This window comes from Anomaloglossus baeobatrachus, chromosome 1 (genome assembly GCF_048569485.1).
Source record: "Anomaloglossus baeobatrachus isolate aAnoBae1 chromosome 1, aAnoBae1.hap1, whole genome shotgun sequence".
Lineage (NCBI taxonomy): Eukaryota > Metazoa > Chordata > Amphibia > Anura > Aromobatidae > Anomaloglossus > Anomaloglossus baeobatrachus.
In genome coordinates this window covers 492877521-492904244 of record NC_134353.1, presented here as the reverse complement: position 1 = coordinate 492904244, position 26724 = coordinate 492877521, and the positions used below count along the sequence as shown (strand labels likewise).

General features: G+C 41.8%; 1 protein-coding gene across 1 annotated transcript in view; it reads right to left on the bottom strand.

Annotated features, from left to right (window-relative positions):
• Positions 1–19303: 19303 nt before the first annotated feature.
• LOC142295485 (coiled-coil domain-containing protein 17-like) overlaps positions 19304–26724 on the bottom strand; it is a 122424-nt gene continuing 115003 nt past the window's right edge. The window contains exons 11-13 of the mRNA XM_075338593.1: positions 23197–23419; positions 20616–20726; positions 19304–19481 (exon numbers count right to left, since the gene is read on the bottom strand). Of these exons, the coding sequence (XP_075194708.1) occupies positions 19341–19481; positions 20616–20726; positions 23197–23419 (475 nt within the window). The 3' untranslated portion in view covers positions 19304–19340. The remainder of the gene's footprint in view (positions 19482–20615; positions 20727–23196; positions 23420–26724) is intronic.

Genomic DNA, 26724 nt, shown 5'->3' with positions numbered 1-26724 from the left:
TGACCTGAAGGTCAAATAAACAGCTTTTTACCGAGCAACTTGGTGAGTGCCTTCCGCCTCTTCGTCACGGTCACAATAATACTTTATGCTATTGCTGTCTATGATTTGTGCTATAGAGGATCATTGAGGCTTGGCATCCATTTTCATTTCCAGTATAATTTTTTTCAAACTATAATCATTAATTGGAGAAAACAAGAAAAATGTCTAATGTGTAATACATGAAGCCATTGTAAATATGTATTATATTTGCATCTGTGAGTACAAAATATGCCATTGCTTATATTGCATTTTTAATGAATGATTCTTTACCAAATATCCTAACATAAATTGTATTTCTGCATAACTGATTTATTTGGAGTAACTGCAAGCATGAGTCTTATTATAGTGTAATATACTGTTATGCTGGCATTAGACAGTTTGATCGGTTTCACACTTGCAACACTCATGATTCGAGTATAGACAGTGATTTCTGAACCAGCTGAACTCAACAGCGCCATAAGCATACAGTTGCGTTCAAAAGTTTACAAACCCCGGAAGATTTTTTGCTTTCTTGGCCTTTACTTAGAGAATATGAATGATAGTGCAAAATCTTTTTTTCCACTCATGGTTAGTGGTTGGGTGAAGCCATTTATTGTCAAACTACTGTATTTTCTATTTTTAAATCATAATGACAACCAAAAACATCCAAATGACCCTGAACAAAAGTTCACATACCCTGGTGATTTTGGCCTAATAACATGCACAGAAGTTGACACAAATGGGTTTGAATGGCTAATACAGGTAACATCCTCACCTGTGATCTGTTTACTTGTAATCAGTGTGTGTACATAAAAGCTGAGTGAGATTCTGGGATCCAGACAGACTGTTGCATCTTTCATCCAGCCAATGACATTTCTGGAATGTGAATCACGGGGAAAGCAAAAGAATTGTCAACGGATCTATGGGAAAATATGCAGTCATATGAAAAAGTTTGGGCACCCCTATTAATGTTAACCTTTTTTCTTTATAACAATTTGGGTTTTTGCAGCAGCTATTTCAGTTTCATATATCTAATAACTGATGGACTGAGTAATATTTCTGGATTGAAATGAGGTTTATTGTACTAACAGAAAATGTGCAATCCACATTTAAACAAAATTTGACTGGTGTAAAAGTATGGGCCCCCTTATCAATTTCTTGATTTGAACCCTCCTAACTACTTTTTACTGACTTATTAAAGCACTAAATTGGTTTTGTAACCTCATTGAGCTTTGAACTTCATAGGTAGGTGTATCCAAGAGAATTAGAGAAAATTCTGAAAAAGGCCTTCGATGAGAGGATTATACCACAATCAGTGTTGGAGGGACTGATCAATCAGTTCCATACAACGCCGACTCTATACTTCTTACCGAAGGTCCATAAGGATATTGAGAATCCCCCAGGCAGACCGATTGTCTCGGGCATTAATGGTCTCTGTGAACCTGTCTGCAATTTTTTAGACTACTACCTTAAGCCCTTGATGTTTGATCTTGCCTCATACATTAGGGACTCCACTGATTTCTTGGTCCACCTGCAGGATTTACATCTTGATGATGATACCATAATGCTAACTGCAGACGTGGAATCCCTTTATATGTCTATTTCCCATGCAGATGGAATAAGGGCAGTGGAGTTTTTCTTGGCCACCACCTCTTTGGATAAGGAACTGTTCAATCTCCTGCTCACCTTGCTCAGATTTATCCTCACCCATAATTATTTTCTCTTCAGGTGGTGGTACTATCTCCAGGAGAGGGGTACTGCTATGGGGGTGTCTTGTGTGCCCTCGTATGCGTGCCTCTTCCTGGGGTATTGGGAACGCCTGATACAATTCCCTGAAGAGGACTGTGGAACAGTGATAATGTGGGTGAGGTATATTGATGACATCTTTGCTATCTGGCAGGGTGAGCGGGAGAAACTTGACGTGTTTTTGTCATCCTTGAATGATAATGCTTCTAATATCCAACTGACTTCTCATTGCAGTGCGGATGCCATTGATTTTTTGGACATCAAAATTGAGGAGAGTGAGGGGGGTTCCATTAAGACGGACATCTATAGAAAGGGCACCGCTGTTAACTCCTTGCTGAGTGCCAGATCATCCCATCCACCACAGGTCATAAACTCAGTCCCAGCAGGTCAGTTCCTTAGGGCCACCCGCATATACTCAGATACCAATCTTTTTGAGGGACAGGCTTTGGAATTAAAAAGGAGGTTTAAGAAGAGATATTATGCAGACAAGATAATCCAACGTGGATATGCTAGGGCCAGGCCTACGCCCAGAGAGGATCTCTTGAGATCAGTGGTCAAGACACCTGATGACCAAGTGAGGCTTATTACACCTTACTATTCTCACTGGTTTGAAATGAAGGAGGTGATTTGGCGATACTGGCCCATATTATTATCTGACAGTGATTTAAGGTCTGTCCTTACCGATAGACCATCTATAACACCACGGAGGTCAAAGACTCTAAAGGAGATGATGGTTAAGAGTCACTATACACCACCCCCCTCTAATTTCCTGGAGAAATCCAGGGGACCAAGATGGGGTTCTTTCTGCTGCGGGGATTGTGGGGCCTGCTCACAAATGGAAAGAGTATTCACATTCCATATTTCTGCCTATAACAAAGAATCTAAAATTGTACACAATATTAACTGCAGAACTACGCATATAATCTATTGGGCTAAATGCCCATGCGGACTCATTTATGTGGGCCTGACTTCCCGCGAGCTCAGGGTGAGGATTCTTGAGCATATTAGAGATATCAAAAAAGCAGCTACTATTGTGAAACCTGAGGAGTTAGAGATGCTTAAAAACATCCCAAAGCACTTTAAGGACAGGCACAATTGTAATTGCCGCCTGCTCAAATTCCATGGCATAGATAGGATATATCTGAGCCCCAGGGGTGGTGATCCTAGGAGGGTTTTGGCACAGAGGGAGGTCAAGTGGATCACCATATTAGAGACGGAAAAGCCAAAGGGTTTGAACGATTTTATTTCTTTTAAGCCTTTATTGTAAAATAGATAAGGTGGTCCTCTTGGCTTTTTTGGCCTCCCCTCCCTTTGTCTCTTCTTTTGGTTCTCCTCTATACACTGTCCCTTTGAAACCCCCTCCCATCCTCCCTTTATGTGGAGGTTTTTTGTCCCGCTGTGTCCCCGCCGTCTTCTCGGCTAGATCCTTTTGGTTTGGTGTTCATTATTAAAAATTTGAAGTTTATAAGGCTGAGTAAATTAAAATATTAAGATATTAAAATTTTATGGAAATTTTGAGGGTATAAAAATAAAAATATATATATATTTTTTTCTCTGATGCAGTCACCAATGTTTCACCTTTTATGTGTTTTTAAGGTCACTTTCTTACTTTTCAAAAACTTCTTTCTTTTGCATAGAATTTCCTGACTGTACAATATAACAATAAAATCCTGGTGGATAAGATGGAGTCCATATTTTCATATAAATCATGTTATGGACCATAAATGACATGCCCGTTTGAAGAACCTCCCTACTTAAATGAAGACACTTTTGAGGATATTGATGATAATATTTTTGTATTAAATATGGTAAAATAAACCATTTTCTTCATGCAAATACAGTTAGGTCCAGAAATATTTGGACAGTGACACAATTTTCGCGAGTTGGGCTCTGCATGCCACCACATTGGATTTGAAATTAAACCTCTACAACAGAATTCAAGTGCAGATTGTAACGTTTAATTTGAAGGTTTGAACAAAAATATCTGATAGAAATTGTAGGAATTGTACACATTTCTTTACAAACACTCCACATTTTAGGAGGTCAAAAGTAATTGGACAAATAAACCAAACCCAAACAAAATATTTTTATTTTCAATATTTTGTTGCAAATCCTTTGGAGGCAATCACTGCCTTAAGTCTGGAACCCATGGACATCACCAAACACTGGGTTTCCTCCTTCTTAATGCTTTGTCAGGCCTTTACAGCCGCAGCCTTCAGGTCTTGCTTGTTTGTGGGTCTTTCCGTCTTAAGTCTGGATTTGAGCAAGTGAAATGCATGCTCAATTGGGTTAAGATCTGGTGATTGACTTGGCCATTGCAGAATGTTCCACTTTTTTGCACTCATGAACTCCTGGGTAGCTTTGGCTGTATGCTTGGGGTCATTGTCCATCTGTACTATGAAGCGCCGTCCGATCAACTTTGTGGCATTTGGCTGAATCTGGGCTGAAAGTATATCCCGGTACACTTCAGAATTCATCCGGCTACTCTTGTCTGCTGTTATGTCATCAATAAACACAAGTGACCCAGTGCCATTGAAAGCCATGCATGCCCATGCCATCACGTTGCCTCCACCATGTTTTACAGAGGATGTGGTGTGCCTTGGATCATGTGCCGTTCCCTTTCTTCTCCAAACTTTTTTCTTCCCATCATTCTGGTACAGGTTGATCTTTGTCTCATCTGTCCATAGAATACTTTTCCAGAACTGAGCTGGCTTCATGAGGTGTTTTTCAGCAAATTTAACTCTGGCCTGTCTATTTTTGGAATTGATGAATGGTTTGCATCTAGATGTGAACCCTTTGTATTCACTTTCATGGAGTCTTCTCTTTACTGTTGACTTAGAGACAGATACACCTACTTCACTGAGAGTGTTCTGGACTTCAGTTGATGTTGTGAACGGGTTCTTCTTCACCAAAGAAAGTATGCGGCGATCATCCACCACTGTTGTCATCTGTGGACGCCCAGGCCTTTTTGAGTTCCCAAGCTCACCAGTCAATTCCTTTTTTCTCAGAATGTACCCGACTGTTGATTTTGCTACTCCAAGTATGTCTGCTATCTCTCTGATGGATTTTTTCTTTTTTTTCAGCCTCAGGATGTTCTGCTTCACCTCAATTGAGAGTTCCTTAGACCGCATGTTGTCTGGTCACAGCAACAGCTTCCAAATGCAAAACCACACACCTGTAATCAACCCCAGACCTTTTAACTACTTCATTGATTACAGGTTAACGAGGGAGACGCCTTCAGAGTTAATTGCAGCCCTTAGAGTCCCTTGTCCAATTACTTTTGGTCCCTTTAAAAAGAGGAGGCTATGCATTACAGAGCTATGATTCCTAAACCCTTTCTCCGATTTGGATGTGAAAACTCTCATATTGCAGCTGGGAGTGTGCACTTTCAGCCCATATTATATATATAATTGTATTTCTGAACATGTTTTTGTAAACAGCTAAAATAACAAAACTTGTGTCACTGTCCAAATATTTCTGGACCTAACTGTATGTGTTGGAATCTCACATTGATATGTTAGATGTGAGGAACAGGTTTGTCCTCTAGGTGTCAGTATTATTGAAGAGTGGGTTGCCTATATGGCTTGATATACACGTGCTATGTGTTATGTGTGCACTTACATCTTTACTGTGACATATTCAAATTTTACTCCTATGTATACCCATGTTTGCTATATGATTCATTGCTATTATATGTCAGGCTGTCTGGGTCTATACGATTTGTATTGTTATTTCATATTGCCATCACTTTTGCCCTTTTCTAAAATGGCTACTGGTCAGACTGAGGTCAGAGCGCGCTCTGCGTGTCGGGGGCCGTCTCTCCTCCGCAGCCGGCGCCCAATTGGGAGATGCTTACTGTGCATGCGCACGGCGTCTTCTGGGACGCCGGCTGCGGTGGATGACGCGACTTCCGCCGTGCGGCGCGCGCCAAGAAGGACTTCAGGTGGGCTTCTTATCATATAAAAGAGTGACCATGCGACTACCCCAGCACCTCCTGACGAAGCGGAAGCAAAACGCACGTCGAGGTGCTGGGCAGTGTGGCCTGACTGCTGGGTTTGCTTATTGACTCACGTGCTAACTTTTCACTAGCTCACTGGTCGCTGGTCGTGCTCAATAACCCTGTTTTGTGCCAACAGATTGCCTTAAAGGTACAGTTAGGTCCAGAAATATTTGGACAGTGACACAAGTTTTGTTATTTTAGCTGTTTACACAAACATGTTCAGAAATACAATTATATATATATATATATATATATATATATATATATATATATATATATATATATATATATATATATAATATGGGCTGAAAGTGCACACTCCCAGCTGCAATATGAGAGTTTTCACATCCAAATCGGAGAAAGGGTTTAGGAATCATAGCTCTGTAATGCATAGCCTCCTCTTTTTAAAGGGACCAAAAGTAATTGGACAAGGGACTCTAAGGGCTGCAATTAACTCTGAAGGCGTCTCCCCCGTTAACCTGTAATCAATGAAGTAGTTAAAAGGTCTGGGGTTGATTACAGGTGTGTGGTTTTGCATTTGGAAGCTGTTGCTGTGACCAGACAACATGCGGTCTAAGGAACTCTCAATTGAGGTGAAGCAGGACATCCTGAGGCTGAAAAAAAGAAAAAATCCATCAGAGAGATAGCAGACATGCTTGGAGTAGCAAAATCAACAGTCGGGACATTCTGAGAAAAAAGGAATTGACTGGTGAGCTTGGGAACTCAAAAAGGCCTGGGCGTCCACGGATGACAACAGTGGTGGATGATCGCCGCATACTTTCTTTGGTGAAGAAGAACCCGTTCACAACATCAATTGAAGTCCAGAACACTCTCAGTGAAGTAGGTGTATCTGTCTCTAAGTCAACAGTAAAGAGAAGACTCCATGAAAGTAAATACAAAGGGTTCACATCTAGATGCAAACCATTCATCAATTCCAAAAATAGACAGGCCAGAGTTAAATTTGCTGAAAAACACCTCATGAAGCCAGCTCAGTTCTGGAAAAGTATTCTATGGACAGATGAGACAAAGATCAACCTGTACCAGAATGATGGGAAGAAAAAAGTTTGGAGAAGAAAGGGAACGGCACATGATCCAAGGCACACCACATCCTCTGTAAAACATGGTGGAGGCAACGTGATGGCATGGGCATGCATGGCTTTCAATGGCACTGGGTCACTTGTGTTTATTGATGACATAACAGCAGACAAGAGTAGCCGGATGAATTCTGAAGTGTACCGGGATATACTTTCAGCCCAGATTCAGCCAAATGCCGCAAAGTTGATCGGACGGCGCTTCATAGTACAGATGGACAATGACCCCAAGCATACAGCCAAAGCTACCCAGGAGTTCATGAGTGCAAAAAAGTGGAACATTCTGCAATGGCCAAGTCAATCACCAGATCTTAACCCAATTGAGCATGCATTTCACTTGCTCAAATCCAGACTTAAGACGGAAAGACCCACAAACAAGCAAGACCTGAAGGCTGCGGCTGTAAAGGCCTGGCAAAGCATTAAGGAGGAGGAAACCCAGCGTTTGGTGATGTCCATGGGTTCCAGACTTAAGGCAGTGATTGCCTCCAAAGGATTCGCAACAAAATATTGAAAATAAAAATATTTTGTTTGGGTTTGGTTTATTTGTCCAATTACTTTTGACCTCCTAAAATGTGGAGTGTTTGTAAAGAAATGTGTACAATTCCTACAATTTCTATCAGATATTTTTGTTCAAACCTTCAAATTAAACGTTACAATCTGCACTTGAATTCTGTTGTAGAGGTTTCATTTCAAATCCAATGTGGTGGCATGCAGAGCCCAACTCGCGAAAATTGTGTCACTGTCCAAATATTTCTGGACCTAACTGTATATGTCCATCCCTGTGAAATACTTTGAACATACAGCCAGGTTTGATACACTGGCGGTGCAAATGATTTGTACCTGGCTCCATATCTAGGTGTTGGATTCCTGTTTATTTAGGGCCAGCCACCTTATTTGATACTGCATTGACACTTTATAATATTGAAGCAGTGGTATGGTTAGCAGGTTTGTTAACCCTTTATGCACCCAGTGGTCTTTATAATTGTGCAATAATCTGTGTTTTTTATGGTTTTATGGGGTAGGGTGTTTTAAATCTGTGAGTACCAGCACTTTATGAATAAATCTATTTTTGTAATATTTATTGTAGTGTATATACATATATGATGAAATAAAAATATTGAAATTATATAAAACTTTTTTTGACATTGATTGATCTTTATGCAAACTCAATTTTTTGGTTGTTAGTTCTGAAATGGTGAGGTTTGCCATCTTTAATGATTGCTGAATATGGAGTTCTATTTCCTGTTTTGGTTTAAAATTATGAACATGCTGTCAATTTTGAGAATAAAATATATGTATAAAATAGTGTAGAAAATACCTATTCACATGCATTAGATGCAGAATATTGGTAAATTATCTATGTGTTCCATGCCTAAATCCTGAAAAATGCTTTAATCTGTGAACATGGCCTTAAGCCCGCTACACACGCTTCAATATATCTCACAATCCGTCGTTGGGGTCAAGTTGTAAGTCACGCACATCCGGCATAGTTTGTGAGGTATCTGCGTGTGACATCTACGTGTGATCAGGATTGAACGCAAAACCGTTGATCGCAAACACATCGTATCTTTGTCTAGAATTGAGCGTTTTGTTGCACGAACCTAATCAATTGTAATGTGTAACATCCCTCATATGATTTTGGTGTCTGATGCTATGTGCGCAGGTGTGCGCTCTGCACCGCAGCTTAAAAAAGGTCCGCTTCAGTGCGCAGCTGAAAAGCTGCGTTCTGAAGCGCCTCACAATGTCTGTCATTCAGTAATCTCTGTTAGTCAGTGACTATCTCTGTCCCTCACTCTCTGTCCATGTCAGTCTATCCCTCTCCCCCCTCTCTCATACTCACTGATCCCCGATCCCCGGCGCGGCGCTGCACAGCATTCACACTGCTCCGGCGGCTTTTACTATTTTGAAAAAGCCGGCCGCCCATTAAACAATCTCGTATTCCCTGCTTTCCCCGCCCACCGGCGCCTATGATTGGTTACAGTGAGACACGCCCCCACGCTGGGTGACAGGTGTCACACTGCACCCAATCATAGCAGCCGGTGGGCGTGTCTATACTGTGCAGTGAAATAAATAATTAAATAATTAAAAAAAACGGCGTGCGGTCCCCCCCCAATTTTAAAACCAGCCAGATAAAGCCATACGGCTGAAGGCTGGTATTCTCAGGATGGGGAGCTCCACGTTATGCGGAGCCCCCCAGCCTAACAATATCAGCCAACAGCCGCCCAGAATTGCCGCATACATTAGATGCGACAGTTCTGGGACTGTACCCGGCTCTTCCCGATTTGCCCTGATGCGTTGGCAAATCGGGGTAATAAGGAGTTATTGGCAGCCCATAGCTGCCAATAAGTCCTAGATTAATCATGTCAGGCGTCTCCCGGAGAAACCTTCCATGATTAATCTGTAAATTACAGTAAATAAACACACACACACGAAAAAATCATTTATTAGAAATAAACAGTATAGACACGCCCACTGGCTGCTGTGATTGGGTGCAGTGTGACACACCCCCACGCTGAGTGACAGGTGTGTGAGCAGCTTCTTCTTACCTCAGCACTTCTGTTATCTACAGTATTAGATCAGATAGATATGGTGAACAGCAGTGTGAGCACTCACTGAGCAGCCTCTTCTTACCTCAGCACTTCTGTTATCTACAGTATTGGGTCAGATAGACATGGTAGACAGCAGTGTGAGCAGCTTATTCTTACCTTAGCATCCATGGTATCTCCAGTATTAGATCAGATATAGTAGACAGCAGTGTGAGCAGCCTCTTCTTACCTCAGCACTCCTGTTAGCTACAGTATTAGATCAGATAGACATGATAGACAGCAATGTGGGGTTTCCAGTAGCATCCAAATATCCACTTGTAGCACATCTTCCTACACATGAAAAGAAGGGGAGGAGCTTCTACTGCACATGCTCAGAGGCAGCTCTTCTAATATTTTAGGACAGGTTTCTGTCAGTGTACAAAGGAGTTCTCTATGTATATGGTAGATATAGTGATTATCTCTCTAGACAAAACCATTTTGATTTACTAATTAAAATTATTTAGGAATTTATTTGTAATATTTCCTTTAGGTATGTATTTTTTCTATTCCTTTAGAAACCCTTTTATATGCAGAAAGTTCTTGTTTTTAATGTTGACTTCATATGTTTCCTTTTGCTTTACAGACAGCAGCATACATCCATCCAGAGGAGCTCGTCCTTCCATCTCCCTACTATTCACCCTCGTACCTCTTCCCAAATGTGCAGCCTATATACGGAGAAAATGTGGATTCACCCCCTTCAAGAGATACTCTAATGACACAATGACTGATGCTGAAGTCTTAATTTATGATAATCAATAACTTCTGAGAATGATTTCATTCATAATAAAATATATCTTTTTATATCATGTGAAGATTACATTTGTGCTGTATTTTATTTATTGCATTATACAAAGATGTACTGTTTATAAATCCTTCAGCACTATCTGTATGACTATAAACTTCAGCATCAAAACTTTAAAGCCTGCTTTACACGTTGCAATTAGTTGTACAATCGCATTTGCGATGTGACACGCCCAGGTTGCATACGGGATCTTATGAGATCACATGTAGGTCGTTCATTTGCTGTCACACGTGCGTTAGTAGTCTATGTTAAATTGATCAATTTTGTGTGCGATCCTTTAGATCATGTGTTCTGTGACGTATGCATTGGGCACCCTTTTTTTTTTATTATTTATTGACTTGCCAAGCGTGTGTAATGTGTAGGGATGTGTTTTTACTATGTCATCTGCCATTCAGCTCTGCTACATGGCCGCTGACAGAAAGTAAGGGAGAGAAGGTGTTCACTTGCCGCGCCAACGGATCACTTAGACAGATGTTCAGATCAATGTCACTTTATTGTCATATAGGTCGACGCGTTTCCGGAGCTTCTGCCCCCTTCATCAGGACCATCAGGAACCAAATAACATCAAATCTGTCCCATTGGGACGATACATACAATATATAATCACAGTGACGTCATCCGGCCATCCCTCAAAAGAAAAAAAACGGCGGGAACCGATGCCACGTTGTCAAATGTGACGTACTCCATATCATTATTAGGGAAACCATGAGAACACACAAAAATGTAAAACATGGAAGAGTAAATAAATTGTGGTGATACAAAACATTATACAGTAAAGCAAACAATGAAAAATACATAAAACCAAATGTACATATAATATAAACATCCCAGTGTAATAAAAATGTGAACGAAACCTTTTACAACCTTCAGTTTTAATCATATGTGTATGACCGCACAATCATATATTTATGTATACGTGAATCAACTGTGTATAAACCAAGTGTCGGGGATGGGAGGAGAACTCTCCTAATTATGTGAGCTGTGTGCACATCTATAATCGGCATACATCTATGCCGCCACTATATAGGTGTGTATCACTAATCCAAAGAAAATGAGCAGAAAGAACTAGGGAAATCAACCCGCATTCTACGAGAGCAAGATCAGGATACCGCTACTCAATGATGAACTCAGACTACGGTTCACCACAGAGCAGAAGTGTGGGACCCGTAGGACAGCGCTTTCTAGGAAAGAAAAATATAGAAACCGCTTCTGATCGATGAACTCAAGCTGCGGTTCACCAAAGGACAGAAGCGTGGGAACCGCTGATAAGCGCATGCGTCAAGGTCTGGATCCAAAGTGCAAAAGTTCACCAGAGGACAAGAGCGTGGGAAAAAAGCTGAATGCGCCTGCGCTGCAAAAAGGACACCGAACAGACAGTGAAATAAGTCCATAAAGACAAATATATAATAAACTGTACATCGTGATTATTTAAGAACCATAGCCCAGTCCCAGTACAAACAGACAGATGCCTAATATGGTGTAAATAACATGAGAACCAAACAATCCAGACTAGAACCCCATAAAAACAATAATATATATTAACGGAATCACCCATATCAATAGAGGCATCAGTCCAAGACGCCAGCATGTATGGTGATGTGAAGGATAAGTAGCCTCATACAATATCAAGAGTTGATCCAGCAATACTATGCCCAAAACCATAGTAGACACACAGAAAGGAGAAATATATACTACCTATGTGAAACAAAACAGTGTATATATATATATATATATATATATATATATATACACATATATATAAATATACATGGAACCAATATCAAAAAAATGAAATATATGGAGGAACCTGTATTAATGGAAAAACCACATAAAAACACTGAAAAGTCCTACACTAGAAGAGACCGGAAGACCGTCTAAAATCACAATAAAAATGTACATAAAAAAACTTTTTAAAAATATGAAAAAATAAAAATCGACCTATTATATAAATTGAATAAAATGTAATAAAGTATTTATAAAACCACATAAAACACGGTGAGGCAATAAAGACCAGACATAAAAAACCAATTTAATGAAATAAATCAGTGACCTCGTTGAGACCATGAGGTTTTAAAGTATTCAACTTGTATATCCAATAAGTTTCTTTCTTATTTAAAATATCCAACCTATTGGGAATATATGGGGGTATTTGTTCAATTGGAGTCACTTTAAGTCCGATTTTTTTATCATGATAAATAGTCGTGTGTCGGGAAAGTCCATGCATCATGTATCCCACCTTTATGTTATGTCTGTGGGAATTAATTCTATTGTGCAGGGCCTGAATGGTTTTCCCTATATACCGTTTATTGCAATCACATTCAATTAAATAAATAATGTAATCCGATTGACATGTCAGATGTCCTCGTATTACAAATTCATCTTTATCAGGGACAGATCCAAAGGCAACCCTTCCATTCTGGATGGACCTACAACACAGGCAATTCTTAGTCAGGCATCTGTATGACCCCATAGGTTTATTTATCTCCATTCTATTAGGGGGACTCCTTAGTCTACTAGGGGCCAGCTGATTTTTCAGGTTAGCGGCCCTGCGGAAAGTGACGCCAGGTTGGGAAGGAAGGACTCCCTTGAGGTATGTGTCATTCTGCAAAATGGACCAGTGCTTCCTTAATATTCCCTTAATGGTCTCACCATCACAGCTATAAGTGGTCAGGAAATTAGAGGTAAAACCATTATTCAATGTTGATCTATCAGCCACCCTATCTCCTAAAGGAGAATAATCTTTCTGTTTCTGATGTCTAACATCTTGGTACGCTTTCCTAACAACCGTTGGGGGATAGTTTTTATCTAGGAATCTTTCTTTTAGGACCCCAGCCTGGTCCTTGAAATCCTTATCTAACGTGCAGTTTCTCCTGATCCTTTGGTATTGGTTTTTGGGGATGTTAATCAGCCATTTTTTATAATGGTTACTATCAAAATTAATGTAACCGTTGCTATCTACCTTCTTAAAGAAGGTCTTTGTAAGGAGGGAACTACCAGTATGCGAGATGGTAAGATCTAAAAAATCAATGGATGTTTGATCTACGGTAGGAGAGAATTTCAAACCCCAGGTATTATTCTCTATCTCTTCCAGGAAGCCTAAATAGTTATTTTCGACATTATCCCAAATAATAAATAAGTCATCTATATACCTCTTATAGATCACTACATGTTTAAACAATTTAGAAGAATAAATATATTGCGTCTCGAAGAGTCCCATTACTAAGTTAGCAAACGTAGGAGCTGCCCTAGAGCCCATGGCTACGCCACAGCATTGGTGATATATGTGTTCCTGAAAAATAAAAAAGTTATTTTTGGAAATGAATTCCATACTGTCCAAAAGGAATTTTTTCTGTTCTACTGGTAGCCGGTCATCCACTTCTAAATATTGTTTGAAACATTCAAGTCCTAGGACGTGTGAAATATTGGTATATAGGGAGGCAATGTCAAGAGTCAGAAAAAGAAACGAATCTTTCCACGTTACATCCTTTAGAACATTAATAAGGTGAGGAGAGTCTCTCAGAAAACTTCTAAGATTCATAACATGCGTCCTCATGATCGAGTCAACATAGGCAGCAAGATTCTCAGTCAATGACCCAATTCCTGAGATAATAGGTCTCCCAGGGGGGTCGACCAAACATTTGTGGATTTTGGGGAGATGGTAGTAGAATGCCATTTTTGGATTCTTAATGTCCAAAAATTTGTATTCATCTTTGTTCAGGATCCCTGACTCTAAAGCCTTTTTGATAAGTGTCCGATAATTACCAATGGAGTTATGATAGATAGACAGCTCCACTATCTCGTAGTGTGTACTATTAGACAACAATCTTAATGCCTCCTGGATGTAACTGTCCTTATCCTGCAAGACAATGCCTCCCCCTTTATCGGCATTGCGAATAACCAGATTGGAATTATTTTTTAGGGATACCAAAGCCATTTTCTCTTCCTTGGACAGGTTAGCCCTAGGAGGGTTTCTATTTTTCTGGAGTGTCTTAAATTCCTCTAACACCAAATCATTGAAGGTTTTGATGTGATGACCAATACTATGCAATTGGTCATCACATCAAAACCTTCAATGATTTGGTGTTAGAGGAATTTAAGACCCTCCAGAAAAATAGAAACCCTCCTAGGGCTAACCTGTCCAAGGAAGAGAAAATGGCTTTGGTATCCCTAAAAAATAATTCCAATCTGGTTATTCGCAATGCCGATAAAGGGGGAGGCATTGTCTTGCAGGATAAGGACAGTTACATCCAGGAGGCATTAAGATTGTTGTCTAATAGTACACACTACGAGATAGTGGAGCTGTCTATCTATCATAACTCCATTGGTAATTATCGGACACTTATCAAAAAGAAGGGCAGTGAGCCCCATAGGGGTGAATGGACCCCATGACGATCGGGAGGGTGCAAGGTTAGGAAAGGGTTAATAGGTTTGCATGGGATGGGGGATGTGTGGGAGTACAGGATTGGTAGTAGGGAGCTGTAAGGGGATTGGGGGGGAGCAAGGAAGGGGTGGGGTGTTGGGAGAGGTATAAGAGAGGGGGGTGTGCTGTTTACCTCCCCTTTCGTCGATAGATCTTTGTGTCCCACCCGCCCGCCCTGATATATAATTATATGTATATGTTCAAAAAAAAAAAAAAAAAAATGATAAAAAAAAAATGATAAAAAAAAAAAAAAAAAAATAAAAAGGTGAAAAGGTGATGGTTTTCAAAAAAAAAAAAAAAAAGAACTTTAAAAAAAAAAAAAAAAAAAAAAAAGAGGAATAAAGGAGAATACAAGGTTGAGTTGCTAATTTATTGTTGTCACAGCGGGGTGATAGGTCCGTCTGAGAGGTTGGGAGTACCGACAGTCGGCTTGTTGGTACGAAGTCGCTCAAGGGGAGTGGCTTCGGAGTGGATGGGAACTTGTGGGCGGAGGTCCCGCAGGTTCTGGGTAGGGGTAATTAACGATGGAACGTTGTTACCCCTCACCTCGGGCCGGGTGGTCACGGCCGAGGTGGTCCTCTGGGCCGGTTTGGAGGTTACGGCCGGGGGGTTAGGAATGATGGTTTGCCTCTCGGACGGATCTATCGGTGTTTCTGGTTATACGGGTATATATGTATAAGGTTAAGTTTAACAATTGAGTGGCATGTTGGGCCACAAGTTTGGTATACATATATACGGTAAAATAAAACTGTGGCCATTCCTGCAATAAAGTCGTGGTTCTCGTCTTCATTTAGGTAGATATGGTACGGGGGGTGTGTTTTACAGGATAACCTGCTTATCCCTTATAGATGCGTCAAGGCTTTAGAGTCAGGGATCCTGAACAAAGATGAATACAAATTTTTGGACATTAAGAATCCAAAAATGGCATTCTACTACCATCTCCCCAAAATCCACAAATGTTTGGTCGACCCCCCTGGGAGACCTATTATCTCAGGAATTGGGTCATTGACTGAGAATCTTGCTGCCTATGTTGACTCGATCATGAGGACGCATGTTATGAATCTTAGAAGTTTTCTGAGAGACTCTCCTCACCTTATTAATGTTCTAAAGGATGTAACGTGGAAAGATTCGTTTCTTTTTCTGACTCTTGACATTGCCTCCCTATATACCAATATTTCACACGTCCTAGGACTTGAATGTTTCAAACAATATTTAGAAGTGGATGACCGGCTACCAGTAGAACAGAAAAAAGTCCTTTTGGACAGTATGGAATTCATTTCCAAAAATAACTTTTTTATTTTTCAGGAACACATATATCACCAATGCTGTGGCGTAGCCATGGGCTCTAGGGCAGCTCCTACGTTTGCTAACTTAGTAATGGGACTCTTCGAGACGCAATATATTTATTCTTCTAAATTGTTTAAACATGTAGTGATCTATAAGAGGTATATAGATGACTTATTTATTATTTGGGATAATGTCGAAAATAACTATTTAGGCTTCCTGGAAGAGATAGAGAATAATACCTGGGGTTTGAAATTCTCTCCTACCGTAGATCAAACATCCATTGATTTTTTAGATCTTACCATCTCGCATACTGGTAGTTCCCTCCTTACAAAGACCTTCTTTAAGAAGGTAGATAGCAACGGTTACATTAATTTTGATAGTAACCATTATAAAAAATGGCTGATTAACATCCCCAAAAACCAATACCAAAGGATCAGGAGAAACTGCACGTTAGATAAGGATTTCAAGGACCAGGCTGGGGTCCTAAAAGAAAGATTCCTAGATAAAAACTATCCCCCAACGGTTGTTAGGAAAGCGTACCAAGATGTTAGACATCAGAAACAGAAAGATTATTCTCCTTTAGGAGATAGGGTGGCTGATAGATCAACATTGAATAATGGTTTTACCTCTAATTTCCTGACCACTTATAGCTGTGATGGTGAGACCATTAAGGGAATATTAAGGAAGCACTGGTCCATTTTGCAGAATGACACATACCTCAAGGGAGTCCTTCCTTCCCAACCTGGCGTCACTTTCCGCAGGGCCGCTAACCTGAAAAATCAGCTGGCCCCTAGTAGACTAAGGAGTCCCCCTAATAGAATGGAGATAAATAAACCTATGGGGTCATACAGATGCCTGACTAAGAATTGCCTGTGTTGTAGGTCCATCCAGAATGGAAGGGTTGCCTTTGGATCTGTCCCTGATAAAGATGAATTTGTAATACGAGGACATCTGACATGTCAATCGGATTACATTATTTATTTAATTGAATGTGATTGCAATAAACGGTATATAGGGAAAACCATTCAGGCCCTGCACAATAGAATTAATTCCCACAGACATAACATAAAGGTGGGATACATGATGCATGGACTTTCCCGACACACGACTATTTATCATGATAAAAAAATCGGACTTAAAGTGACTCCAATTGAACAAATACCCCCATATATTCCCAATAGGTTGGATATTTTAAATAAGAAAGAAACTTATTGGATATACAAGTTGAATACTTTAAAACCTCATGGTCTCAACGAGGTCACTGATTTATTTCATTAAATTGGTTTTTTATGTCTGGTCTTTATTGCCTCACCGTGTTTTATGTGGTTTTATAAATACTTTATTACATTTTATTCAATTTATATAATAGGTCGATTTTTATTTTTTCATATTTTTATATTTTTAAAAAGTTTTTTTATGTACATTTTTATTGTGATTTTAGACGGTCTTCCGGTCTCTTCTAGTGTAGGACTTTTCAGTGTTTTTATGTGGTTTTTCCATTAATACAGGTTCCTCCATATATTTCATTTTTTTGATATTGGTTCCATGTATATTTATATATATGTGTGTATATATATATATATATATATATATATATACACTGTTTTGTTTCACATAGGTAGTATATATTTCTCCTTTCTGTGTGTCTACTATGGTTTTGGGCATAGTATTGCTGGATCAACTCTTGATATTGTATGAGGCTACTTATCCTTCACATCACCATACATGCTGGCGTCTTGGACTGATGCCTCTATTGATATGGGTGATTCCGTTAATATATATTATTGTTTTTATGGGGTTCTAGTCTGGATTGTTTGGTTCTCATGTTATTTACACCATATTAGGCATCTGTCTGTTTGTACTGGGACTGGGCTATGGTTCTTAAATAATCACGATGTACAGTTTATTATATATTTGTCTTTATGGACTTATTTCACTGTCTGTTCGGTGTCCTTTTTGCAGCGCAGGCGCATTCAGCTTTTTTCCCACGCTCTTGTCCTCTGGTGAACTTTTGCACTTTGGATCCAGACCTTGACGCATGCGCTTATCAGCGGTTCCCACGCTTCTGTCCTTTGGTGAACCGCAGCTTGAGTTCATCGATCAGAAGCGGTTTCTATATTTTTCTTTCCTAGAAAGCGCTGTCCTACGGGTCCCACACTTCTGCTCTGTGGTGAACCGTAGTCTGAGTTCATCATTGAGTAGCGGTATCCTGATCTTGCTCTCGTAGAATGCGGGTTGATTTCCCTAGTTCTTTCTGCTCATTTTCTTTGGATTAGTGATACACACCTATATAGTGGCGGCATAGATGTATGCCGATTATAGATGTGCACACAGCTCACATAATTAGGAGAGTTCTCCTCCCATCCCCGACACTTGGTTTATACACAGTTGATTCACGTATACATAAATATATGATTGTGCGGTCATACACATATGATTAAAACTGAAGGTTGTAAAAGGTTTCGTTCACATTTTTATTACACTGGGATGTTTATATTATATGTACATTTGGTTTTATGTATTTTTCATTGTTTGCTTTACTGTATAATGTTTTGTATCACCACAATTTATTTACTCTTCCATGTTTTACATTTTTGTGTGTTCTCATGGTTTCCCTAATAATGATATGGAGTACGTCACATTTGACAACGTGGCATCGGTTCCCGCCGTTTTTTTTCTTTTGAGGGATGGCCGGATGACGTCACTGTGATTATATATTGTATGTATCGTCCCAATGGGACAGATTTGATGTTATTTGGTTCCTGATGGTCCTGATGAAGGGGGCAGAAGCTCCGGAAACGCGTCGACCTATATGACAATAAAGTGACATTGATCTGAACATCTGTCTAAGTGATCCGTTGGCGCGGCAAGTGAACACCTTCTCTCCCTTACTTTCTGTCAGCGGCCATGTAGCAGAGCTGAATGGCAGATGACATAGTAAAAACACATCCCTACACATTACACACGCTTGGCAAGTCAATAAATAATAAAAAAAAAAGGGTGCCCAATGCATACGTCACAGAACACATGATCTAAAGGATCGCACACAAAATTGATCAATTTAACATAGACTACTAACGCACGTGTGACAGCAAATGAACGACCTACATGTGATCTCATAAGATCCCGTATGCAACCTGGGCGTGTCACATCGCAAATGCGATTGTACAACTAATTGCAACGTGTAAAGCAGGCTTTAAAGTTTTGATGCTGAAGTTTATAGTCATACAGATAGTGCTGAAGGATTTATAAACAGTACATCTTTGTATAATGCAATAAATAAAATACAGCACAAATGTAATCTTCACATGATATAAAAAGATATATTTTATTATGAATGAAATCATTCTCAGAAGTTATTGATTATCATAAATTAAGACTTCAGCATCAGTCATTGTGTCATTAGAGTATCTCTTGAAGGGGGTGAATCCACATTTTCTCCGTATATAGGCTGCACATTTGGGAAGAGGTACGAGGGTGAATAGTAGGGAGATGGAAGGACGAGCTCCTCTGGATGGATGTATGCTGCTGTCTGTAAAGCAAAAGGAAACATATGAAGTCAACATTAAAAACAAGAACTTTCTGCATATAAAAGGGTTTCTAAAGGAATAGAAAAAATACATACCTAAAGGAAATATTACAAATCAATTCCTAAATAATTTTAATTAGTGAATCAAAATGGTTTTGTCTAGAGAGATAATCACTATATCTACCATATACATAGAGAACTCCTTTGTACACTGACAGAAACCTGTCCTAAAATATTAGAAGAGCTGCCTCTGAGCATGTGCAGTAGAAGCTCCTCCCCTTCTTTTCATGTGTAGGAAGATGTGCTACAAGTGGATATTTGGATGCTACTGGAAACCCCACATTGTTGTCTATCATGTCTATCTGATCTAATACTGTAGCTAACAGGAGTGCTGAGGTAAGAAGAGGCTGCTCACACTGCTGTCTACTATATCTGATCTAATACTGGAGATACCATGGATGCTAAGGTAAGAATAAGCTGCTCACACTGCTGTCTACCATGTCTATCTGACCCAATACTGTAGATAACAGAAGTGCTGAGGTAAGAAGAGGCTGCTCAGTGAGTGCTCACACTGCTGTTCACCATATCTATCTGATCTAATACTGTAGATAACAGAAGTGCTGAGGTAAGAAGAAGCTGCTCACACTGCTGTTCACCATATCTATCTGATCTAATACTGTAGATAACAGAAGTGCTGAGGTAAGAATAGGCTGCTCACATTGCTGTCTACCATGTCTATTTGATCTAATACTGTAGATAACAGAAGTGCTGAGTTAAGAAGAGGCTGTTCACACTGTTGTCTACCATATCTATCTGGTCTACTACTGGAGATACCATGGATGCTGAGGTAAGAAGAGGCTGCTCACATTTCTGTCTACCATAGCTATCTGATCTAATACTGGAGATACCATGGATGCTGAAGTAAGAATAGGCTGCTCACACTGCTGTCTACCATGTCTATATGATCTAATACTGTAGATACCTGGAATAGTAACAAGAATCTCATAAAAGTGGTAACAAGGGTCTCAGTTTAAAAGACCTTCAATAAATGAATACTAATTGAAAACTTCTGGAGAGTTTCTCCATCAGGTACAAAATAAAGCATAATAATAAGAGATACAAACATACAGGACTTACCAAAGGAGGATATTTATAGTACATTGAGTTACTGATGTCAATGGGGTAGGTGCTTTGTATATCTGCATCCCTCGCATTCACAATTCGAATGAAAAGTTCTGCATTTTCTAACTAGACAAAAGAAATGCAAGTAATTAATGAGTTTGCCTTAATTTACACCCTTTCATTTCATTAACCATACAATTTTAAGAAAAAACATGAAACCAATGTTAAAACATGCTGCCACTCAAAGATAGTTTGTAATCAAGCGGAAGTGAGTTTTTATATGCAGCTATCAAAGAATGTTTGCACAGTTATGCATTTAACAAAAATAAAAAAACTAAAAAAGACCTATTGTATAATACAAAATAGTTATTTTTATTATAGTCAGAAAAAGGTCTCAAACAGGTTGCCTTACAAAATGGCGCACATAGTTACATAGTAGAAAAGGTCAAAAGGATAAAAGAGGTAGTGGAATGAATGGATCTGCACTCAATGGTGGACAAGTAAATAGTTAGGATAGAGGTATAATGGAGTGGAAATGGAATAAACCACAGTGCATCAAGAGCAAACAAACACCTCTAAGCATAATCATGGATGAAAGTACAATTGCAAGAAAACTGCAGTAGTTAAATAGGTGAAGGATATGCCCAAAGTATACATGCAGCGTGGAAAATCACCACACCTTACCCATAATAATGCTCCAAAACACATACGTCACCAGGGATAGCAGGACCACCCCTACATGTTTCATGCCATTGCTGGCACTCCTCAGGGGGCGTGGTAGCTTCATATAAAAACTCACTTCCGCTTCATTACAAACATTTCTAGATATCATGTACAGTTAGGTCCAGAAATATTTGGACAGTGACACAAGTTTTGTTATTTTAGCTGTTTACAAAAACATGTTCAGAAATACAATTATATATATAATATGGGCTGAAAGTGCACACTCCCAGCTGCAATATGAGAGTTTTCACATCCAAATCGGAGAAAGGGTTTAGGAATCATAGCTCTGTAATGCATAGCCTCCTCTTTTTCAAGGGACCAAAAGTAATTGGACAAGGGACTCTAAGGGCTGCAATTAACTCTGAAGGCGTCTCCCTCGTTAACCTATAATCAATGAAGTAGTTAAAAGGTCTGGGGTTGATTACAGGTGTGTGGTTTTGCATTTGGAAGCTGTTGCTGTGACCAGACAACATGCGGTCTAAGGAACTCTCAATTGAGGTGAAGCAGAACATCCTGAGGCTGAAAAAATCCATCAGAGAGATAGCAGACATGCTTGGAGTAGCAAAATCAACAGTTGGGTACATTCTGAGAAAAAAGGAATTGACTTGTGAGCTTGGGAACTCAAAAAGGCCTGGGCGTCCACGGATGACAACAGTGGTGGATGATCGCCGCATACTTTCTTTGGTGAAGAAGAACCCGTTCACAACATCAACTGAAGTCCAGAACACTCTCAGTGAAGTAGGTGTATCTATCTCTAAGTCAACAGTAAAGAGAAGACTCCATGAAAGGAAATACAAAGGGTTCACATCTAGATGCAAACCATTCAGCAATTCCAAAAAATAGACAGGCCATAGTTAAATTTGCTGAAAAACACCTCATGAAGCCAGCTCAGTTCTGGAAAAGTATTCTATGGACAGATGAGACAAAGATCAACCTGTACCAGAATGATGGGAAGAAAAAAGTTTGGAGAAGAAAGGGAACGGCACATGATCCAAGGCACACCACATCCTCTGTAAAACATGGTGGAGGCAACGTGATGGCATGGGCATGCATGGCTTTCAATGGCACTGGGTCACTTGTGTTTATTGATGACATAACAGCAGACAAGAGTAGTCGGATGAATTCTGAAGTGTACCGGGATATACTTTCAGCCCAGATTCAGCCAAATGCCACAAAGTTGATCGGACGGCGCTTCATAGTACAGATGGACAATGACCCCAAGCATACAGCCAAAGCTACCCAGGAGTTCATGAGTGCAAAAAAGTGGACCATTCTGCAATGGCCAAGTCAATCACTAGATCTTAACCCAATTGAGCATGCATTTCACTTGCTCAAATCCAGACTTAAGACGGAAAGACCCACAAACAAGCAAGACCTGAAGGCTGCGGCTGTAAAGGCCTGGCAAAGCATTAAGAAGGAGGAAACCCAGCGTTTGGTGATGTCCATGGGTTCCAGACTTAAGGCCGTGATTGCCTCCAAAGGATTCGCAACAAAATATTGAAAATAAAAATATTTTGTTTGGGTTTGGGTTTATTTGTCCAATTACTTTTGACCTCCTAAAATGTGGAGTGTTTGTAAAGAAATGTGTACAATTCCTACAATTTCTATCAGATATTTTTGTTCAAACCTTCAAATTAAACGTTACAATCTGCACTTGAATTCTGTTGTAGAGGTTTCATTTCAAATCCAATGTGGTGGCATGCAGAGCCCAACTCGCGAAAATTGTGTCACTGTCCAAATATTTCTGGACCTAACTGTATATTATCAATATAGTATCTGTTCTCTTTTCTCCTAGCTATATATCAGATTATGATTATGCACAATGAATACACATACATTATAGATGTATAACATGTTGGACACATGGTAGTACCTGAGGCACTCCATTTAAAGCTCCAGTGGTCAGTGATGGCTTAACAGGAAGAATTCGAACTGGTATTTTCCACTGTCCACTTATGACTCGGTTCTGATAATCAAAAATGTCCAGCTTCACCCATCCTCGAGGAATCAATCGACTGACTTCCTGCCCATAGGGATCGTATCCACCAGAAGCTTGTAATTCCATTATTAGCGATATGTTAGGAGATGGTCGTACCCTTAAAAAAACAAACGTATTTTGCAGTTAAACATGCAATAAGCATTTAGTGAACACGTGATCAGACGATTGTATGAAAAATTGTTACATTTTCATCCAGAAAAAGTGGACGATGTTCCTCTGTTTTGTTATTCATGGGGCAATATTTTACATTTGCAGGATCGGCATTAGGGTAGGGCAAACGGGGCAATTGCCCAGAGCCCCAGTCCCTTGTGGGCCCTCAGCATCTACAGCATATTTTACATTGAGAATAGTACTATCAGTTTAGCTTCCAATGTGGAGACTGCTTGAGCACCTTTGATGATATTACAATCATGTGATTGGTCATGAGGCATGATGTCACCACAGGTTTTGTACTGTGCAGAGCTGAAGAGGAAAGTGTGTGTGTGTCTGTGTCTGTGTGTGTTTGTATGGGCTCCTGGTAGGTATAAATTAGTGAAGACATCAGGATGTATGAGCTCCTGGTGGTATATATTAGTGATGATGACATCAAAATGTTTGGGCTCCTGGTAGGTTTGTATTAGTGAAGACATCAGAATGTATGGGCTGCTAGTAGTATATATTACTAAGGACATCAGAATGTATGGGCTCCTGAAAGGTATGTGTCGCCCTGGGCAAGCCAGGGGACACAGGTCACAACACCACCACACCCCACACTCCAGGTAGGCACACCTGCTAACCACAAATCCTTGTTGCCTTCCTCCAGGGGTTGATGATGCACACCAGGGGGTGGGCCAGGCGGTTGGCTCCGCCCACCGAGGAGCTCACAACTCTGGAGGCAGGAAGTTTCAGGCAGAACTGTCAGGGAGGAGGAAGTGGAAGGAGTGAGGAGTAGCCCAGGCAGGGGCTAGAGTAAACAACCAAGAAGTGAAAGTGGAGGAAAGAAAAGGAGTAAAGGAGGAAAGCAAGAAGTGGTGACAGCGCAGAGAGTGTGCAAAGCCTGAGAGCCCAGCTGTGTGTAGGGCTAGAACAGCAAGGTCAGCGACGGCGGTGACTGTTTGGAGGGGGACCGTTTGGAAGTTCTGGAAGGACCCCGTTGGCTGTGTGCCCGGTGGTCTGGAGCAGTGTTCCGAAGGACAGTCAGCACCAGGGCAGGGGCCTCTCGGACCCCGGCAAGGCTAGGAGTCGCCAAATTTGCTAAATCCGTCAGTGACGGGGACGCAGATCCCCCAGCAACCAAGTCCCGATTGACGGCAACAGCCCGACCATTAACGGGGAGACACCGCCACCGCCAAGGCACAAGTTTCCCCAGGGCCAGCGCCTGCGGGCAAAGTGTAGAGCTCCTCCGGCCCAGATTGCAGTCGGGGAGCGGGTAACCGGAGGGAATCCACCGCTACCATCAGACAACATAGGTGCAAGGAAGAGAAACGTCACCGTTACCTACCGGGAGTGCAGGTGCAGCCGTCTGTGGGACCGTCCTACCAGCCGTTGGTTTACCGTACAAACTGTGTCCGTGTGTCAGGCTGAGTGAGTACCATAGTGCCGCAAGGCACAGCGCTGCCCCCGCGCCCCTGCGCCCTCCAGGCCCTACACTTCACATCTCATCACCGGGCCCCGGGATCACCAACCCCTACCCACAGAGGGGCAACACAACACCTGGCTGCTCCGCATCACCATCCCCGGGACCCCCACGCTGAGCAGCGGTGGTGCAATCACCACAACCGTGGGTGGCGTCACGAACTATAACAATCCCCACACCCAACAAACACCCCCTTTCACTCACGGGCGAGGAGTGTCGCTCGAGACACCCCAGGATCCGGCTCACGGCTCGAGCCACCAGGAGCAACTGCCGGACCCGAGCAGAAGGGGTGAGCGCGGTGTGCTGACACCCTCCTCCCCACCCGCGACAACTTGGCGTCACGAACAGGATCTTACCGCTCTGCCGTTGGGTAGAGGTGCGCCTTGTTACCGCCGGAGGCATCCGGCAGAAAAATTTCAGAAGCCGCCATCTTTGGCGCGAAAAAGTTCCCGCTCGAGCGTCTTCTCGAGCAGTAGAAGCGCGAAGGCCAAAACCCCGCCCCGAGAGAGGAGGGGCCGGAAAGAGCTAAGGGGGACGCGATGGCGGCTGGACGCGTGTAAGTGTGGCGTCGCAACAAACAAACTGGAACCCCCGATCCATCGACCCTAACGGAAAATGTCCGCCCCGCCGAGCTATGCGGAGGCGGCCGAGCTGGTGCCCGGGACAGCGGCATGGCTGAGGGCCCGAACGGTGGAGATTTGCCGCCATTATCAGAGGCAGATTGGCGGGCTGATGGAGCAATGGGCCACGGAGGTGGAGGCGCTAGTTGCCGTAGCGCGAGTGTATGGAATGGAGGAACCGGAGAGTGACCCACGCCCCTGTGTCCCGGAGGGACCGGCCGTTGCGGCTGAGGGACCCGGTCTGATCCTGGCTCCTAGGTTGCCTCCGTCCTACGTGCTCGCATGCTGCACAGCACCTGGCCCGCCGGGCGTACATCCCCCCGTGATTGCAGCCCAGGGAGTAGCAAGCCTGGAAGGTACGGTGGTTGGAAGCTACCCGACTGGTGCGGAAGCTGTTGATGGTGACTCCGGGCCTGACACCGAGCCCATGTCGGAGGAGGATGGGTCCGCCGCAGCCGAAGAATCTGAGTAGGGCAGCGGATGCCCGTTGCACCGTCCCCGTGGGGACCACCAGAAGTTTGCTGTTTGTTTGTTAAGTTTGAAAGTTTGAAATGATGAAAATGACCGAGTACTTCACCTGATTACCGTGTGATTTGCAACCGGCTGGAGCCGGCACCGTTGTCCCCGTGGGGACCGTTTAAGTTTATTTGCATGGGAACTGTCCATGGACAAGCCCGTGAACTAGCAGGGCACCACAAACGTTAAGTGGCTTGTAAATATGTTGGGTACCGTTACCGTTTCCGCAATGCCGCCTCCGGAGAGGCAGGTTGGAGGGAGGGCCCTGAGCAGAGCAGGCCAGGGCCCAGCCACCAAAGGAACCGGTGGCCACCCTCTGGAGCGGAAGGACAGATCCCGCTCGGGTAACTTGTGCTGGACTGTGGGTCAAGGGGTGCTGCCTGGGTTTTAGGGGCAGCATCAGGGCCAGGTTGCTTGGGTGGGAGAGAGCGGAAACCGTGACCGTATACCGTTGCAACGTTTAAGAAAATGTGCCTCCCGTCTTGGGAAGAGTTTTTGATTAAAAATGTATTTATGTTTTGCTTAACCCTGTTACCCCTTTTTACAGAAAAATAAAACCGGTGTAGGACGGCAGCCCGCGGACGGTCTGCATTTTGCTAAGGGGGAATGTGTCGCCCTGGGCAAGCCAGGGGACACAGGTCACAACACCAC